This window comes from Bradysia coprophila (genome assembly GCF_014529535.1).
Source record: "Bradysia coprophila strain Holo2 chromosome IV unlocalized genomic scaffold, BU_Bcop_v1 contig_81, whole genome shotgun sequence".
In the NCBI taxonomy this organism is placed as follows: Eukaryota; Metazoa; Arthropoda; class Insecta; order Diptera; family Sciaridae; genus Bradysia; species Bradysia coprophila.
Window position 1 is genome coordinate 5646800 of NW_023503375.1, and position 21238 is coordinate 5668037.

Consider the following 21238-nt stretch of genomic DNA (forward strand, 5'->3'; position numbering starts at 1 on the left):
TCAAATATATTATTGAACAATTGTTCGCTGGTAAATATGTTATGATATGATGCTGTAAGGTTATAATAAAACAGTATTATAATTTTTATTAATTCTATAATGGATGTAACTCTGCAGTCTACACACGCAATAGTATAAATACAACAATAACGGAAATGTTGAACTAAAGAAAGAGGCCTCGATTCGCTCGAGCCTGCAAACTTTACATAGTCTCTGCTGTAATCTACTATTACTCACTAAGCTCCGGGAAAATGAGTTTTAACGTTCATGGTAACGAAGTAATGATAATCACTCATTTCCCGGGGGTCCAGTGAGTCTAAAAACTACCTGAATTTATTAAATATACCTGGATAAGATTGGGCGATAAACATATTTTCCAGCCTTGATTGGAACTTGTATGGGGCAGTTGGAAAAGAAAAATAATACATTTGATGCTCTCCCATCTTCGCATGAGGACCAAGTGCATTGTTAACCTGAACTCCATCGCCATAAAAATGGAACGGTATAACTACTGCATCGGGTTTATAATTCTTTATTTTTTCTTTCCACAACTTCCCCTTGATAAAATGATCTAAATCCGTTCCTTGTTGAATTTTGATGGTGTTCATTCTAATTTGTTCGTACACGTTCGGCAACTCAAAAAATTTCTTTATTTGAAATTCAATCGGCATAAGGGTTAGTTCACCTGTTAGTTTTGAAAAGTTTAAGAAAAGTTACAATATGAACCAACGTACATGGACTTTTAAAAAAAATGTGTACAAAGGTTGAACTGCATCTTAATACTTCGTATTTTAAGATCAAGAAAATAGATTTTGACATGATTTTAGATATTTACGTGTTACGGCATGTTTGATTTTCATTTACATTGCCTAATCACGTAAAGCATTGTACTTACGAGGTTCCAAGTTGTTATTTGACAATTGGGTAATAGAGCTCTCCGCTCCGGGTCGGGCTGTAACACCCCACTTATCAAATACACAAAGTTAGCTTCACTTCACGGAGCCAAAACTTTAGCGTCGTTGCGCCTACACAATAAAATATCTGGTATTGGTACTGCGGTTAACTCTCACACTAAAACCTCGGATCGCTCAGTATTAATGTTCGTTTTACTACACAGTACCAATAAAATACTAATAGGTATCAAACCACGGTGATATGAGAAACGGAAAGTGCCATGTCGACTTGTCATATAAATTAGGCCGAAGCAATTGGACACGGTGTCGAATAGCATACTTTGTGTTGCATAGCTATTCGACACCGGATACGATTAGCCACACAACACCGTGCATGTAACACAGCTGATGCTATTCGACACCCAACATTTACAACCATACAAATGTGTGACTGGTGTGGGCTCACAAATATTTTTATTTATCGGAAACTGTGTTTTAGTTGATTTTTAGTCAATGAAAAGTGATGATGCATGATGAAAAATATTCAGCCCAGTTTCATTATTCAAACATTACCTAAATTAACGAACACTGATCGATCAATCTAAACGAACCATCGAAGTAAGAACATTTAAGACACATGAAAAATCCGCGATAGCAAAACGTTTTCTTGATAATGCACGGCATGAATTGGACAAAGAAAAGTTTAAATTGATAAAAGGTGTGAACCGCGAAAATAGCTTGGACGCCCATGAATCGTTTCACATGCACAAACAAGACAAACTTATGTACATACAACCATTCGAAATTTCAAGTGAATTATACAGTGTAATTTGTTGATTTTGAACCAGTTTTAATTGTTGGCGAATATCTGATAGAAAGATACAATGAACATACTCATACTTACGACGACAATCATCACACCGATTGAAATATTAGTTATTAGCGAATTAGTATAACGACCTCCCTGAGGATGAAACCATCGGTTTTGAAAACGTTCGGAGAGTTAAAGTTTATAATTGTATTTGTATTTTTATTAATATTTTTATGTGCAAGATTACGTGAATTACGTGTCCGTTAATTTAGTTAATGTAAAATCACAGCGTAGAAGTTCAAGGTTTGTAAATGTAAATGGTTTTTAAACCTTAAAATTGTTTTGAAATTTGTTCAATTTGTTATTATTCAAACCTTTAAATATTGTTTCCTTGTCTGTCTCTTCTATAACATAGTCTTCAGTCTCATCGTTTTCATCGCTGTCTACCAATTCACGTGTTCGTTTCGGACCATCTACTACAAGGGCTGCTCCACTTGTTACTTTCTTCTTTTTTGGATTCTTTTTCGAATTCTTTTGTATGTTATCAAATGATTCAAAAATTTCACACTTTTCAACTGGAGCCATGAATTTCAACTCAGATAAAGCCCGCTCCAATTTACATTCACTATGGATATCATCAAATGATGATTCTATAGCTGTTACAAATTGGTTTACTTCGGCTTCCGTACGAGTACGTGCAACGAAAAAATCTTGAATACCTTTGAGTATAACAAATATAAATATTATGAAGATTCGTTTATCTATAAAATCTATTTAAAATCTACAGAACTAATCAAAAAAAAATTAGAAAAAAAGCCACACAAATCAGACATGTATGGTACCGGTACCTGCATTTCTCAAATATTTTTGAACACCCGAAAAATTAGCTTAGAAACTTTAAAAATTCTAAGCTAAGCTAAGTAATGGTAATGAATTATTGATTAATTTCAATCAAATGTAATTTTGCTGAGCACAAAAACATAATTAAAAAAAGAACTACAAGGACAGACTCAATCTATCAATAGTTTCATTCTGTTTAGTTCTTCGAAACGTTCTGTGAATCATGGCCCTACGTTAGTGAAGTGCCGCACGCAAGTCCGTTCACACTGAAAAATTTGACAAAAATGTTTTCCGCAGGACTGAGGAACATACACGAAATTTTTGACTTTTCACCTATGCTCCTACTACCTCCAAAGTATTTTTTTCGTAATCTGGGCGCCCATGCGAGTTGAACGAGCTATCACACGCCTCATACGGTTAAGATTTGGCCGAGATATTGAATTTCAATGCTTTGTAGAAATGCCACTTTTTGACGCAATTTTTTTTTTGTTAAAATTTTCTTCCCAAAATTTTTCTGGTAAGATTTTTGTTGATAAAACTTTTGCGTACTTCCCTCATCAGCTGCCATTTGTGACGCATATATTTTTGCGTGTCGAATCTGTAAGCGTCACTTACACCGATATCAGTTATTTTGTAAGTGGACAACAGGACTTGCGTCACACCTCTACTGTGAGTGGTTTTGGGCGAAACCGATATACTATAAATCGATACTCCTGTCAATACTTCAAAGCTTCATTTTCTGAAACAGGTCTGGTTTTACATTTGTCTATTTCAGTTTTTGTTTAGAGTTGAGCCCTAGACTCGAATTTCATCACATTTGCCACATTTCTTCGGTCAATCCCCGTTTTAATGACTCTAGAAACTGATTGTAGCGGAGATGTTAAAAAAGCCGTTTCTACCGCACATTGGTATAACGAATCTCAAATTTGTTTGTTACACCTAGATGTGCATTGAAACCACATAGAAAAGTTGTTTTTGTAAGGAAATATGACTCACGAAAGTGGGCAATATCATGTTTTTTCGTCAATTGCGATATGTGACTGGCAAATGTACATAAGTAAACAACTTGACTATGTCGTTTCAACGCACATCTGGGCACATTTAGGTGTAACATAAACTAATGTGAGATTCATTTGGTCAAATGTCCGGGAGTTGCGGGAATCATTAATAATTTGTATAGTGGCTCGTCATTAACGATAGGTACAATTCCACATTTAAAAAAAGTGAAAATCGAACTTCCGAAGAATGTTCTGTTCAGTAAATGGATAATATGAATAAACTCGATAGAAATTATTAACGATTTCCGCAACTCCCCGGTGCCAGTGGCAAATGTACTCTTTGAAGGTCATATGACTCAAAACTTTTTGACATATGTAAAACAAATTTGAAACACATTTGATTCATATTTTTCACATCTTTAAATTTTAAGTGTAATTACACTAGCGGAATTTTGAAAACAGACACATTTTATGTTGCTTGGTTTACTGGTTTTTTGTGAATTTCGCATGTGTTTTTATGTGTGAGAAATGAGAAACTCAAGTAAAACGTAGAAACAGAAAATGTGTGTGTTTTCAAAATTCCATGTGTGTACGTTCTAGAGGCATAGAATAAAGAACTAAACAACAAAATGTGGTAAATGTGACGAATTTAAAGTCTAGGTCCCTGAAAACGCAAACAAATCTGATAAATTTCAACCAATTTTTTTCTCTAGAAAGATTTATATTGGAACTTAACCTCATTAATTCCATTCATAAACAAACATATTTTTTCAAATAGGTTGAGAATCAATCCAGTTATAGTGTTGAGGAAGATCAAAAAAGGCTACTTTTTAGAACTATTCCGAGATCGTTGAACGGATACCAACTATTTTCGAATCTGACCTCAAAATTTCAATCCTTCATCAAATAAAAAAGTTTTTGAAAATTAGATGAGATTTACTCAAGTTGTTGTGTTAACAAACTTACTTTTTGATCTCATTTACATACCTTTATCTACTGCGACTTAAAAATATTCACAATTGTCGTGCGCAAATCCATGTAATACAACATAAGGTTATGTGTAGAAGGATTCTGTGCTTGGTTTATGTGGTTTTGCTTGACACTTATGAATATTTTTACTAGCAATAGAAAAAATCTTTTTGCTAACACGTTAGTAAATGTAGTTTCGCGCACACGATGTGTGGCCGATACGAGTCAAGGGAATAACTGATATCGCTGTGGGTGAAGGATTCCGCGTCATGATGGCAACGTCGGTATTCGCTTCATCTATATGACTGTACAGATTTAAGGTTGCACTGTCGCCGCTAGTCCCTAGCGAAAACTTGAAAAAGCTTGCTAGAAGCGACTAGCGGTCGCTAAAATGTAGGTAGCTAAATGTTCTTCGCTAGTTGAATTCGCTAAAAATTAGTTTAGAAATAGAAAAATAATTTGCTTCATTTAAAAAAAATTAAGTTTAGGTTTAGATTCATAAAATTTTTATAGTAAGGAGAGACCGAGAGTTACCGTAGCGAAAACCTGACCGTGAGTTGCTCGTGAAAATTAACATGCAAAGAAAATACTAGCACAATTATCGGTTCTTACGAACCTTAAGTTGCGTTGGGACGTTTCTAATGCAATCAACTGTTGGTTCAGCGATTTTATATGAAATACGACCAACCTGGATCACCATACCGCAACTCTTAACACGAAAAACGAATATAAAGGTGTCAAGCAATAACGCTTCGAAATTAAAAGTACTTCGATTCCACCAGCTCTCGGTCAAAAAATGCCTTATAGGCTAGTGACGTCAAACATTTGTAAGAACAAATCGCATCCAAAAATGCTTCCAAATGTATTCGAACATGAAGAGACTTAGGTCTTCAGTTTGTACTGAAAATGACGTTCGTTAGTCCCGCTAACAGGCTTGAAAGATTAATATTGAAAAATGGGCTTCATAATATGCAGCCTCTTAACGATACCTCTAATATTGAAGTTTGAACTTTACATCATACGAATGATAATGGTTATGGCTATGGTTATCATGGATGAATATTAATATGTAAAAATGAGTTCGAAGTAACCACAAGAAAATATTGTGTTTTACCATTTTTATTGTCTATTAGGATTTGAAATGAACAGAACTTGGTTGAGCTATACTCGCTTTGGGACCATTCAAATAACTGTTGCTATACTCGCTTTGGGACCATTCAAATAACTGTTTTCAGATCCCCTTCCCCCTCTGTACGCAGCTTTGTGTAGAAAGTTAATTCTTCTTTGAGTACCGATTTCGCTCATTGATCTCTACTGATACTCGACCTGGCAACAAACCTGCCGAAGAAATGTGTTTCCATTTCATCATCCTGAGGAAAAACAGTTAAAAACGAGGAACAGTCGATTGGGTTTTTCGAGCCTATAGCCAGAAGTGCCCACTGGATAGTGGACAGAGACACATCAAATGATAAGTATTGAGTATCGACCGTACGAATAAAACAAAAAATGCAAAATGGTCCAGTGGGTGGTAAGTTAAAGCAGTTAATAGACCGGATGAGATGAATAAGGTCTTATGCAATTCGATTGAAGCAATCGTGAGCTTCAGCTCGAGTTATTTGTACTAACTACACCAAGCTTTTCTTTTCCTAAAAGGAAATCGAAATCGAATGACAAAGATAGTAATTGTTAAAAATCGGTCAATTAAAAACAGAGATAAGATCGAAAAAGTGGATCATCGTTGTAAAGCGCATTTCTTGACGGTACGAATCGATTAAAAGAATATTTATGCAATCGGTTGAGCCTGTCACCGTTTGATCAAAAATTACTCGGTAAGGTTAGATTTTTGGGTGTATCTCTATTATTTGTTTCTCCTGCAAGGTCGCGCTTTAAGTTATTTCGAAGATATCTCAGGACATTTAAATACACTACTTGTAAATTATACGTCAAATGAAAGGAATTTACAATACATACCTGATATTATCCTGTTTACAAGTTTTTTCTTAACCAACTCGATTATTTTGTATATTTCGCATCGAGGAGTCTTCATGTTTGCACAGAGACAACATGCAAATTCCAAAGAGGATGTACTCATATCTTTTTGAAAATTTAGTACGTCTCTATCGACAGAATATATATACGTATCTTCATCCTCGCCTTCATTAGATTCTGAATCACTTTGGTCAACTAGACCTTTTGCAACACAGTTAACAACATGTCTTTTAAAGGAGTAGAAATTTTCAAAGACGGATCGGCATCGTCCAACAGTACATTGAAATTTGCTTCCGGTTTTGAGTTTATGCAATTTCTTCAAATGATCAAATAAAGTATTAGCATCACTGATTTGTTCTTTGCATACAAAGCAACGCAACATTTTAAATATAATGGCGACAAAGGCAAATACAGCAAACAATTATTTTTTCACTCTCCTTAAATTCAGTGTATTTCCGAGTTGAAGACCGTGCATAGACTGAAAAAGTCACACTAATTTAACCTTATGCATTCACACAATATAACTGACGTCATTTAGACCCCCCCCCATCGTCATATCGACAAAAATGTATGAAAATGAGTGAAAAATTTACTGACTAGACATACCTCGATCGTAATGTTGAGTTCAGAGAAAATTTGACCCAGAAAGTCTAAAAAAAAATCATTTGAAAATGAAGGCGAACGAGAGAAAATCGATAATTTCATTGCAGCACCCAATCAAAAATGAAAACTTTTTCGACTTTCCGTACAAATTAACGTTCCATTTTTAATGTTAGCTTGAATACATAGAGATATATTCACACGAATGTCGAAAATTTGACCCAGAAAGTCTAAAAAAAAATCATTTGAAAATGAGGCGAACGAGAGAAAATCGATAATTTCATTGCAGCACCCAATCAAAAATGAAAACTTTTTCGACTTTTCGTACAAATTAACGTCCAATTTTTAATGTTAGCTTGAATACAGAGAGATATATTCACACGAATGTCGAAAATTTGACCCTAAAAAGTCAAAAGAAAATTCATTTGAAAATTAGACGATTGATAGAAAATCGATAATTTCATTGCAGCACCCAATCAAAAATGAAAATTTTCTCGACTTTCCGTACAGATTAACGTCCAATTTTTAATGTTAGTTTGAATACAGAGAGAGATATTCACACGAATGTCGAAAATTTAACCTCAAAAAGTCAAAAGAAAATTCATTTGAAAATTAGGCGATCGATAGAAAATCGATAATTTCATTGCAGCACCCAATCAAAAATGAAAACTTTTTCGACTTTTCGTACAAATTAACGTCCAATTTTTAATGTTAGCTTGAATACATAGAGATATATTCACACGAATGTCGAAAATTTTACCCCAAAAAGTCAAAAGAAAATTCATTTGAAAATTTGGCGATTGATAGAAAATCGATAATTTCATTGCAGCACCCAATCAAAAATGAAAATTTTCTCGACTTTCCGTACAGATTAACGTCCAATTTTTAATGTTAGTTTGAATACAGAGAGAGATATTCACACGAATGTCGAAAATTTAACCTCAAAAAGTCAAAAGAAAATTCATTTGAAAATTAGGCGATCGAATGGATATCGATTCTAATATAAATTACTTATAGTTAGAGGAAAGTTCAGACTTCAACAGAAATCAGGAGGAAATTAGCTCTAGTTTATTATACCACTGTTGTGTAATTGTTAACAATTTGAAACATGATCGTAAGAATCTCTTTTTTCGTAATTTCCGTACTGTGGAGTTATACTATGGTACTTAGAAGTGTGCGCCGCCGATTTTCAGCCGGCTAGTCGTGGTCGACAAAAGGTGTCCTCAGCCGAAAAATTTGTGATATTACTCAAATATTCGGTTAATCAGATTACTTATTTTCGTTAAAAAAAAAACAAATTTCGTTAATTTTACTTAATTTTCTAACTTTGGATTTAGTGGATTTATCCTTATAACGTAAAAAATGTAAACTATCCATGGCAAATGACCCCGCCAGTTAGTCAATGCATTTACCGTTGAAAAACCTGGAAACGGGAAAAACGGTAAATGAGAAAAACTTACCCGGGTTCCGGGAAATGAAGAGTACTTTCTATACTCGTTTAGATATTTGTTTTTTTTATTAGTTGGAAGTTTGTAACTCGCACCGATGGCAAATGCTTTTATCCTACCCGTCGAGATATCAATGTATAAACAACTAAGTTGCTTATTGTGCTCAGCAGAAATACGTTTACCTTTTTTTTTGCATTTTTCAGGATGATAAAAAAATTCCTCATAGCGTGAGCTAGTTTTAAAATTTCTGTTGAACGGTGTAAAAATTGCTTTTTTTTATCATCCTGAAAAAATAAATAAATGAAAGGTAAGCTACGTATTGTACTGTTTTCTTGAATTTTTGACGGACGTCGTTTCATTTGGTTTCCTTAAAATGTAGTTACACGATCTTCTAAACTTCAAATTGTTTAGATTTTCTAAACTTAGGCTAAACACCCTAAGTTGTTTATCATAATATATAAAATTTAAGGTGAAAATGTTCACAACGAGTTCAAATCAGATGTAATACTTAAATTCAACTAGAAGAATAATTCCATTGAAGGTATTATTGCAAAGGAAAAATGAAAAAATCATTCAATTTTTGAAGGTCGGTTAACCGGTAAATGACAAAAAAAAATCCTGGGAAATGGTAAACCGGTTACCCGGTTTTTCCCGGTTTTTAATTTACTGATTACATTCCCTACCGCCAGTACTAATTTTTGAAGTTGAGGTCAATGAAAATGAACTTTTTTGAAAATGAAATTTAATCAATTTTAATTTCGAAATTTTATTTAAATCCCACACAAAAAGTGACTTCAAAGTATACTATTTGTAAGGTTATTCATTGTAGTATTATGGCAATGTTGAAGAAATATTTTTAGTTTTTTAACTATAATCCTTTCAGCTATTTTTAAGTGCAAACATTTTTAGGCTATACTGGGAAACAACCTCTTAATTTTCATTTAAAATTTCTTTTTTTGGCTAGCCTCAGTCGAGGTCGCCGCTGACTCAAAAATACTCAGGAAGTCGCCGTCGACGAAAATCGGGTTGGCGCACACCTCTAGTTATACTTATATTCTGTCACCTGTCACATAATTTAAAACTCTTTAACTTGAGACAAAATATTAAGTAAGCCATACCCAATTTAATTCATATCCTCATTCACCACAATCAGTAAACTATATCAGACCAAACTGCACGGATCAAGTCATTCACGAAAAGATGGAATCTGCTAAGCGTATAAAACTGAGTAAGAGCAAATCTGTCTTAGTCTTAACATGCAAAATTATTCACAATTAATTAGAAATCTACTTTATAAAATGAAAAAAAAAAAAATTAAAATATCAAAATTTCCAATTATCTTAGGTGAATGTCCAATGGATGTATCGGACATCGATGATTTTATAGGTAGGTCGCAGGTCGAGTTCAGAACCTGAATGATTTTGTTTTTAATCTCACAGTTTATGACTCGGCCGACAGTGACGTTGAAATTGATAATCGCCCAGTCGCATTGAAGGATATCATCGGCTCATGTGAAGTAGAGGATGAAATTCAAACTGCCGGTAAGCCAATTTGTTTCGTTCGGTATTGTTTAAATTCATAAAAACAGCTGAGAGTGACCATCATGAACATTTTTACATTTGAACGGCGATTTAAAGATTGCTCAATTGCTCTTTGTAATTGACTGATCTTTTTGTTGAACAGAATTATTATTATTGCTTCACTACTCAAAATCTTATGATATCCGGAGCTAATTTCACTCTAGTTTTAGAAGACCTTCAGGAGGAAGAGGACGATCTGAAGATTCTACTCATAGAATGGGGTCTTCGCTCTTTTTTGGATAATTTAATTAGTATGATTCGGTTTAAAAATCTTTCAATGATAGTTCCTTATCAAAACTAATTTGAAGGTTGCGGCGTCAACTTCAAGAGACTGGAATTATTAGAAGAAGCTGACTATCATATCCTCATGAAAAACGATTATCGTAAACTTGGTGAATTGGCAGAATTTCGAAAGTTTCACAGAAAATGGAAAGTAAGAGAAGAATCTGAAACTTTTTATTTATTTATTGACATGACTAAGGGACGCCCTCACAGTTTTTAAACGACCATATCTTAAAGACCATTGGTCGGACCTCGCTAAACTTTTCTCCCTAAAAGATGTTAACATTTGTGAGATTTTGAGACATTTATGACGTCTAATCTAAAGCATCCCATTAAAAATGAGGTTACCAACTCATTCTCATTTTTCTTTTTAATGAAAATTAGAGCTTTTGACGCCTTTAAAATGAGTAAATGTTATATACAACTCGGTGCTAAATGCTTCCGTAAGCCCGACAACTGTACACAATTCCTAGAAAGCCTTGATTGCATAAATAGCTTTTTTCGCTTAAAAAAGGAAAATAATCAAATTCGTCTTGATACCAATTCGAACTAAACGTTCATCGACCAATCTGGACATTCGATGGCTGATCGGATAATAAAATTAACCATGATGTCAATCAATTAACCAAGCGCGTTAAATTGTGTCCAGCTGCGGTTATCGATAAATTCAGCGGACAGGTTCGATGTTTCATCGGGACGTCCGCTACAAATGTTCGAAAATCCACAGTTGATGTTATAGTCAACTCATTGTCTTGTCCCAAAATTTCGCGATCGATCTCTTCGATATAACCACCGGGAGATACATGAATGGATACGATAAATCGTGCGGACACATGTACGGAATACGATTCGTATTATACGAAAAATTCTATTAGATATCATCTAAGTTAAACTGTACAGTTTTTCCCGTAGACTAAGGCCTTTTTTTATTTTTTAATATTAGCTGGATAAACAATCTCAAAACACAAGACGTCTCAACGACGTTAAGTATATGTTAGAAAGCGGAGGAGAAGTAGCTGCTAATATACATGCTTTTTACGAAACAAATAATTGCTTGATTGACCCACTGCGAGAAAATTTGGTTGACTTAATCTTGAAGGAAAAACGGCAGATCCCTCGTGGAATACTTAACGAAATTGCAGATCAAATTTGCACAATTTTTTCAACAGAAAAGAAGGTAATTGATTTAACCGAACACAAACTTTTATAAATCGCAGTCCAATCATTATATTTGTTATTTTAAGCGTCTGATTTGATACATTTCAAGTATTTATTTGCTCTTGTGATATTTTTTAAAGAATTTTACTTAAATTTTCTCCTGAAATCAAATCAAACTATAATGATCGATTCTGAGGATTTTCGGTGTATCGTGATTGGAAAAGGTATAGACTTACATAGCGAGCATTTGAACTGTTTTTATTACATTCTCAGGGTTAATTCAATACCGCTTCGTCGATTTTTTGAACCTTTACACTGAATATACTAAGTTAATGTAATAGGAACAGTTCAAATGCTCAGTGTGTAACTCTACACTTGTTTTCGAATGGCGTATTCAATTTCCAAAAAAAATATTATTTAGATGCCGAACGTTATTTAAAGCATTTTTGCATTGTCATGCATCATCTATGTGGTAATTTACTTCGCTGTCCAATGAAATTGTTGGTTTTGCTTGTGAAGGTATATCAGCAAAAAAATGTATAAAGCATCGAAGTTTTGCATAATTCATTTTTAATTCAGTAAAGTATCGTGAAAAATTAAGAAAATAAATGAAGTCAGAAATATTCTTTCACATGCGCACCATATTAATTATTCAGTTGAAGTTACGGCCATTTACATATAAATCAATCGGGATATTTAACAAAGATGTAAACCAAATGTCCTTCTCTATCGGGTTGTACATGTTATGTACGCAAAATCAGCTTTATAAAAAAACTTTGAATGCTCTAGAATAATATAGTTTTGCTCATAATAACATTCTTCATAGAAATAAAATCATTGTTTGGAACTCAATTAAACATTTCATACGTTTTCAATATTATTGGTCGGAACAAAGCAATACAACAGCTTAGTAATTCAATATTATATTTTCTATTATATCTCCTAGAGAGTCTATTATGAAAAATTGAAAAATAAACAACCGACGGGTCTCTTGTGGCGAAAATATAAGGATTCTCGAGAAAAAAAGAAAACCGAAAGCCAATTACCATCCGATGAGTCACAAACCGAAGAATCGGACGCTTTATTAACAGGTAAAAAAGTCATCATACATGCAAACTTCATCGTCGTAAATTTTTGCATAAATAATTGTACGATTTATACGTAGATCAGAGTTGCATTTTCGTATCTCCGCTTAGCTATTGTAAATGCGGCACTTATAATAGCCTATTTGTCATAAAACACTGAAACGAACTGATAAGATTTAGACCAGAGAGATTTATTTAATATTTGTCACGATTGGACGAATCACACTTTATAGTTATTCTGGCTAAATAACAGGCCCGTAGCCAGTGACGGTTGGTAGGAGTGTGGATAATAAATACTTTGATGATTCATTATTTTTTTGTTTTAAACTGTATCAGTCAAAAACATTTAAAAGAGTAAAAATTGACGCATGTCCTTGTGTATACCAGAGTGGAGAGCCGAAAAATAAACGCCGGCGGCGTCTAGCCGTCCAAAAAAGATATGGCGGCGGCGGCTAAGTACGGCTTAGTCGTTAAAAAAAGTTCAGGCGGCTACTGGGCTACTGGGCTGGATGACAAATTTTTGTAATTTTCACGATTTTTGCGATTTTTTTTTACAAATTTTCATCCTTTTCACGAATCTTCGCTCTGTTCACAAGTTTTCGCGCTTTTAACGAATTTTTGCGCTTTTCATGAAGTTTCACATCTTTTACGAATCGAATTTTCGCAATTTTCATAAAATTTGGGATTTCACAAACAAAAGACCATGTCCAGTCCATCGACAATATTTTCTACAAATTCTTGAAAATTTTCTTAAATTTCTCAATTTTTCTTAAAAAATTTACGAAAGTCAAAGTAGAAAATATCTTAAAGATAGGCATCGCAAGGGACATTAAAAGTACGGGTACATTCTCAAGTGACTGTATTGTCCCAAAAAATGAATTTAATTTTGTTGGTTTGTGTCATCTTTTTGTCTTTTATGGACAAAATATACACCAGCCGCCGAGTTAGCCGACCTAAACCTCTGGCGGCGGCTTACGGCGGCTAGTTGCAATTAGCCGACCAAAATCTCCGGCGGCGGGTCGTTTTGGGCCTAGCCGCCGTTTTTCGGCGGCTGAGATTTGGCGGCTCTACAGTCTGGTGTATACTTACAAAACAACTGTTATCGTTGTAGGTGACGCATCCTGCATTTGTATATAAAAATTCTAAAAACAGAAATTTTACAGTCAGAGGAAGTGTTTTTCAGCTGATACACACATACAATTAAAACAGTTTATACATTTGATGCTGCTACACGCACGCGTGTCGTAGTGAAAAAACAGTTAAAAGACGGATAAACAGTTTTGATTTTTTTGTGGATCAGCAGAAAACCCCCTGATGCAAATTAACACTGAAATTTCACTGCCTCTGACTGTAACCAAAAAATTTTAGAAACGCAATTTTACCAAAAAAAAAAGTTTTCGTCACAAAGTGGCAGAAGGACCGACCCGAAAATGGCCACGACTGCCTTCCAGGATTTGTTTTTAAATCGAATTCAATTTACTCAAGATATCGACGTGACGGACATACGGACATACAGAAAAAATTTATATTATATATGAACAAAGGAAAACCCTTTGCCCTTACCGTTGCTTCGAATTCTATCAATTACACACTACATTGTAATCCTAAATGGCCCGGGCCCCTTTGTACTTCGTACGGGGCTAAAACGTTTTTATTATTTCCGACAACAAAGGTTTAGGAGACTTTTGTGAAAAGGAATAAAATTTCTATGAAATAAATGGATATGGCTCGGTGCAATCATTTTGTCGATATTACTATATGTCTACAGTAACTAAATGTGTTATTATTCGACGAGAAGCTGTAAAGAGACTTATAAATTTTGAATTGAGTGCTTGGACCATCAAAGGATAAATTTTCTTTCAGATAAAAAAAGTTGGGAAAAAGTTATAGAAAAATCTGGCCGCCAGCGTCGTTGACCTATTTCTTCAAATTGTGTTTTACAAAATATGTCTTAACAGTGCCCTTTGTTTTCGTGGTTCTTCAAGGCTTCAATAATATTTAAAGCAACACAACGTCAACGTACTTTGTCATTTAAAAACATAAATCCGAATTAACAATTGGACTGAAGTTAGCTAAACGCCAAAACTTGGACTACTAATCATTTATGTTTAAAAATACATAACAATTCATATTACATAAAGAGTTATGCTATCGCAGTTATGTAAGATGACGGATTTTTGTATACTGTGAATATTGGACGGACCCAAATGTTCCTTAATTTCTAGTTTTCCTATCCCTAGCATACGGTTCGAATTTAACTATGATCGCGCTCTCTGAATAACTAGTAAAAGCATCAGGCTTCTGTTCTTGAATAATAATAGATTTCATATAATAATAATAAATTCGTGCCAACGCAGATGCATTTCTTTGGCTTAGTGCTATTTTGTTACAAAACAATTGCGTGAAACAATTCAGACAAGGAATAAAAGTACATTTAATAAATTCTACATTTATTCACGACTACTGGATAATCCGTAGAATATTACCCAGTGATTCACTGATTTAATATCATGAATGTTCTCAGTTGTTCCATTTGACGAAGCTAGGGTAACGACAACGGTAACGCGCCTCGCCGGTTACGAGCCTCATCTTACCATGAGAAACAATGTTTCAGTTACGAGCTCCCTTTGTTCTTATCATAAGAAACAATGTACCAGTTACGAGCCCCAAAACAATAGATTCGGTAGGCTCGTAACCGGTGTCGATACCATATTAGTGAATACACATGTGTCGAACAAAATACATAGAAAATCTCACAATTAACGATAGAAAAATGAGTCTGAATTATGCTAATTCCCTTTTTCTCTCACCGTATTCCACATTTTTATAGACTAACTATCTATAATATAAATTTTAATGTTTGTTTGTCGGTTTGTTTGTCTCTCTATAGTAGCCCAAACTGAAAGTCTTACAGACTTGAAACTTGGCATACCGACTAATGAGAGAAAGTTAGGAAGTCGCGTGAAAAAATAGCTATTTTTCTAACTAGTTAGGTAATGGGCTGGTTTTGCGCACTAGATGTGAGTTTGCCGATACGAGCGGATCGTGTTTGGGAAATTTATTTTTGACGAGTGAAATTATTTTTTGGTGATAATTGTATTTTGACGTGTGAAATTATTTTTGAAAGAAAATTTTGATTTTGACGTGTGAAAATATTTATGGGGAAATAGCTATTTTGCTAACTAGTTAGTAAATGTGCTTGTTTTGCGCACTAGATGTGAACACATCGTGCAAAACCCCATTTACTAACGTGTTAGCAACAAGATTTTATCTACTGTTCAAATATTCATAACTTTCAAGCAAAACACAGCAACACAAAATCCTGCTACGCATGAAAATATTTAGGACATTATATTCGACCGATAGAAAAATTCAATTTTGCCGATAAAAAAATAATAAACTACCGATAAAAGTAGTACGGATAAAAAACCGATAGAAATTTGATACATGTCACTGGCACCTCTTCCAGCTGGATGTTGGTTGACGACGAAGTTGACGCGAGTTCCACCACCTGCACCATTTTTTTTAATGATGTGGAATATCTTAGCGCAACTCAACCGTAAAGGCGTTTTGTTGATTCCTAGGGAATTCACCCTTTTACGAAATGCAACGTAATATTTTGTCTTTAAAATAATCCCGAGCAAAGCCGGGTACTACACTAGTCTTTTATATTTTTGAAAAGTGTCTGAAATCTTAAATGTATTATTTGATAACTTTAATAAATGTACTTTATAATTTACTAGATGAAGTGAAGAAGAGCATCGATTTCCTCAATAACGAGGACAATTTCGGCGTGAATTGGAATAAGTCAACGATTTCTGAACATTGGACCACTACGTTTTTATACCGTGATTCAAAAGTCTATAAAAATTTTAGCCAAGCACTTGACGATTGGTTACCACTTCGTAGAGCTGATGCACCTGCATTGGTTTGTTTTTATTTCAATACGTTATATAAGATGATGCACACACCGATAAGTTAAGAATACACACCCAGTGTATATTGCACAATATGAGTAAAGCGAGTCTGCCTGTATTTCTTATTGTAAAAGTAATGATGATTTGAGCATTGACCCATTCTAGAAGAGCGATGTAGCACATTGCTTTTATGATAATCAACACCCATTTGAACATAATGTAGTTGTCTTTCACATGGTACTATAGAATGAGACTGAAGTTTATCCGCTTAGCGAATAAATAATACCAAATTAAAATCTGTCCCTCTAAAAAGTTCATTAAATGTGAAACGTTTCATCTAACAATGTTAGATTCCAACATACTATAAATGTTTTCTGAATAAAGAAATAAGTATGAGCAACGCACAAATATTTTCATGTGAAATAGAGTGCTTTCTACTGACCACTATGATCACTTTTGCTTGAAGTGCGTTGGTATGAGCAAAGATCACGTATTGTCATTTCTCTATTTTTTCTATATATTTAAATGAAAAAATGAAATACTTTTGCGCCATTGGGAACCCTCTTATTGTGAAATATACACTTGAACATTAAAGTTCGGTTTTCCGATGTCGATAATAGTATATTACTTCCGAGGTTCCAAGTTGTGTATTTGATAAGTGGGGTGTATTCCCCACTTGTCAAATAACAACTTGGAACCTCGTAAGTACAATGCTTTACGTGATTAGGCAATGTAAATGAAAATGAAACATGCCGTAACACGTAATAGTATGTTACGTCACTGTTTGTAAATATTTGTTTAGGCAAGTGTGAGGTTTGCGGAAAGAGCCGAAGGCGAGTAGAGTAATCACACGTACCTAAACAAGCATTTGCAAGCAGTGACGTAACATACTATTACGTGTTTGTGGACGGTAAGTGCATTTTCCCTGTCACAAGCAGTGATGTAAAGTGCACTTTACCGTGCATAAGCATTTAAACTTATATAAAGCATATTTCAAAACTAAATATGCAACATGTTTGATGATCATTAGTGACTGTATAACCTCTTTTTCAAATATAGATACATTGTGACTTCGAATTAAAGTATGGTAGTGACAGCGCACAGTCACTCCTTACTAAATGGGAAAATTTTACCTTTCGTAATCAGCAAGAAATCTTAAGGGGAATTCGAGATGCGAAGGAAAAGAAAGTTCTTCAGGCTGCCCAGTGTGGAACAGGTAAACATTACACATTAAGACTTTTTTAATTAATACCAATTAGAGAAACGGACAGTACTACATCTTTTTCTGTAGTGGTAGAACATACGTACCACTATCTACGTTCTGTATGACACGAGGCCACAGGCTAACAAAATTCCTTGCACCGAGATTCATACAACCATTATGGAAACCATTTTGTAATAACCAAGTTTCTACCATTAAAAAAATGTCTTTAAACATATGGTTATTGCAAAATGCTGCTGATTTATGCAATAGTGGCATCTACAGTTTACATGTTTTGTACTTTGAGTAGTAGTTATTTTAATACGCATACTAGAAAACTCTCATTCACTAAAAAATGTTTTTAGCGTGAGTTAGTAACCATGACGAAGCAGCGCTATTTCAACACTTGTTAGGAACTAAAATATTTTTTTATGCGTTTTCTCCCTAGTCTTTAAACTAAATTTAGTTTGGTTGTTTCGCCAACTTAAGTTCAGAATGTTATTCTCGAGGTTATTCTAAGCAAAATATTGTTCTATTAAATTATTACTTTCTCTATTTTTTAATTAATTTATTTCTGATTTCAAAAGTACATTTTTTGACGAGATAGTTATTTATCTACCAAGGTAGATATGGAAATATTTTTTCGCACTAGATGTCGATTGTATATCCGAGTAGAAGCCGAATTAAACACGGCGATATAAATAAAAATATTTCTTCTTATTGAATGCAATTTACCCACCTTGAAATTATTGCCCACCTAGTCCAAGTGCGGTTAAAAATTGCGAATAGTGCAGCAATAAATAATACAAAATCTATGATGTAATTTTAGGAACCCAAAAAACACTTAGGGTCGAGTAGCGACCTCAATACATTTTATTCGGTATGCGATTATTATATCTCTCAAATGAAACAAAAATTAGAAAAATCGAATGAGATTTGTTAGATTAATGTGCAAAACACACATAGGAGCAAGTAACCTTCCACTTCTAGGATCTTGACTCACGATCTACTGACCCGATTTAAAACAACGTTTTTTTTTCTTGTGAATCCCTTTTCAAGATAGATATACTACAAAAACCCTAAAACACTTAGGTGATCTCAGGAAGGCCTGACTCAAATATACCCATTTTTATCTGGGATCTAACCATTGTCATCACCTATTAGTAAAATAAATTTTCAAAATCGTCCGCTTGTGAACGGTGAAAAATTAATGAAAAATGATATAAAATCAACCGAATATTTTTGAGGCATGTTGTAGAATAATTCGTATAAAAATAAGTTCAGTCGATAGCCATACCTTATTACGTGGTACACAGTTATTAATTAATTTGCAGATTTGAACGCGAAGAATAGAACTTTCGTGATGGCGCTGCATCAATTGAGCTATACCGTGCCTGCACATACCACTTCTGAAAAAAACAAACATAAAATAACGTGGGCCCCGACGATCCCAGAGTCCAAGGATGCATTCTTGGTGGTTGTCAACGATTCGGAAGAATTAGATAAGCGTTTAAAATTACAATACAGGCTTTGCGAACTAAAGAACTTCAAAATTCATCCAGTCATTTTTGTAATGGGAAAAGCGAATAATACACGTTATGTGATTGCACTTGGAAGCATACGCTATGAGTGCGAATCATTGATTGATGCTGTTGACGATGCTTTCAAAATCTATGTTATGATGAAAATACCATTTCCGCCTCAGTGCGCCCGAGTTTGGCTATTTTTAAACGAACTATTTTATAAAATTGATCTGGAACAAAAGCCAAGCGCCAAAATTATGTCTATGCTAGACTCATATCAGATTTAAATGCATTGATATAGTCATTTGTTTCCTTTAACTTAAAAAATAAAAGAATATTCAATAATAATAGTCTTGTGTTCTTGTAAATTGTCTTGTCCTGTATTTCCTGTATATTTCCTGTTACACGAAAATTTGGTTGAAATTCTATTTGATTTTTTAACGAACGTTTTGCCTAACTGTTTTAGTGGAATATTCCAAGGCTCACATATTCTTATTGGGATAACGGGATTTTTAACCGCCTCAACCATTTTCTTTAAAAAATGAGGATCCCCCTCCTGTACATAAAGTCTTGTTGCTAACGCGATAGTAAATCGTCTTTGTATCTCGTATCTCACATTTATTTGAGCAAAACATCCCATTTACTAACTAGTTAGCAAAATAGCTATAATTACTATAATTACAAGTTCTCTATATACATTCAAAAAATTATTTTAAAGATAAAAATTCTTCTACGAACCGGAAAAATTTCAGAAATCTAAATGAATTCGAAAGCGTTTGTGTCATCACCGAATAGACACAATGATGATTCAAATAATATCATTGATTTCTTGTATTTTTGATTTAAAGGTAATTACAAACATCAAAGTGTTGAAGAATGAATGCATGTGCATAGCGCGAAGTTTTGTCAACGTCAAATAGCCTCATAGCTTTCAAGCATGTATTCGTGTACGATTGTATGTGTGTGTGTTTTTATTGCAAGCGCAGCGCGCAGCGCTGCGCCTTAATTCATGACTGTCCCGGCATCTATTACACGATGCCCGCAGGGCATCGTACTTTCTAAAAATCTAAAAAGTAGATAGGCGTGTTTTGTGGGGTGGCGAGATGGGAAAAAGTCGAGTTCGGACCTAGGTTAGGACTGAGGCTCTACCTCGGACCTAATGATTTTACGGTTGATTTTGGTAGAGCTTTTGATGCTGATTCAGGAAATGTAGGTCAAAAATTTTTTTTATGCGTCGCTTGGCCGCTAGGTGGCTTCAAAGTCGGAATTTTTGAAACGAAAAATGGCTACCATTTAGCGTAAATACAATGGATTGTAGTGAAATTTGTGTCTAAAGGGTTTTCGAGGTCGGCGCTTCCGAATAAATACATTTGAGAGCGGCCACACACCTGTGAGCCGCAGCAAATTGCAAAAAAGTAGTTTTTTGGGTAGTTTTTCTCAATTTTCTCAAAAACAGTACATAGAACTTTTGTGCAATTTCCATGGTTGATAGCCGCTGAAAATACCTATCGATTGAGGTATATATTAAAAAAATCGGCGGAAGCGTTTTCGACAAAAGATGCAAAATCTGTCAATTCAGGGTACCAACTTTGATGCTGGTACGGCCACAAGATGCCGTCGTAGAGCTTTGGTCTCTTCGGGAGAAATGTTCAAAAATGAAAGTTGAGGGGGGTCCTAGAACAAAATTTTTATGTCCGAGGTCAGTGGACCGATTTCAGATTTTTGGTCACTCGATGTTCCAAGAGCCTCAAGGTGCGGTTTCAAAATGTCATTTTAAAGTTAAGGTCTTTGTATCGCTTGAATTTCGTGTTTACGTAGACAATATAACGCATCGAGTCGAAGAAAAAGAATCTGTTTTCTTAAGCTCGGACCGGCAATAATCTAATCTAATGTAGTTGATGCTGGATCATTTTCCTAAAACAATTTTTCGAAAATAAAAATTTG

At 34.4% G+C, this 21238-nt stretch overlaps 1 protein-coding gene across 1 annotated transcript; it reads left to right on the forward strand.

Moving 5' to 3' along the window:
• Positions 1-1974: 1974 nt before the first annotated feature.
• LOC119072298 lies at positions 1975-19596 on the forward strand. The gene is made up of 8 exons (XM_037177477.1): positions 1975-2007; positions 9893-9934; positions 9988-10089; positions 11354-11587; positions 12515-12659; positions 16397-16581; positions 17630-17786; positions 19106-19596. Exons 3-8 carry the CDS (start codon positions 10072-10074, stop codon positions 19579-19581), a joined length of 1215 nt encoding a protein of 404 aa, XP_037033372.1. The 5' UTR covers positions 1975-2007; positions 9893-9934; positions 9988-10071; the 3' UTR covers positions 19582-19596.
• Positions 19597-21238: the final 1642 nt, after the last annotated feature.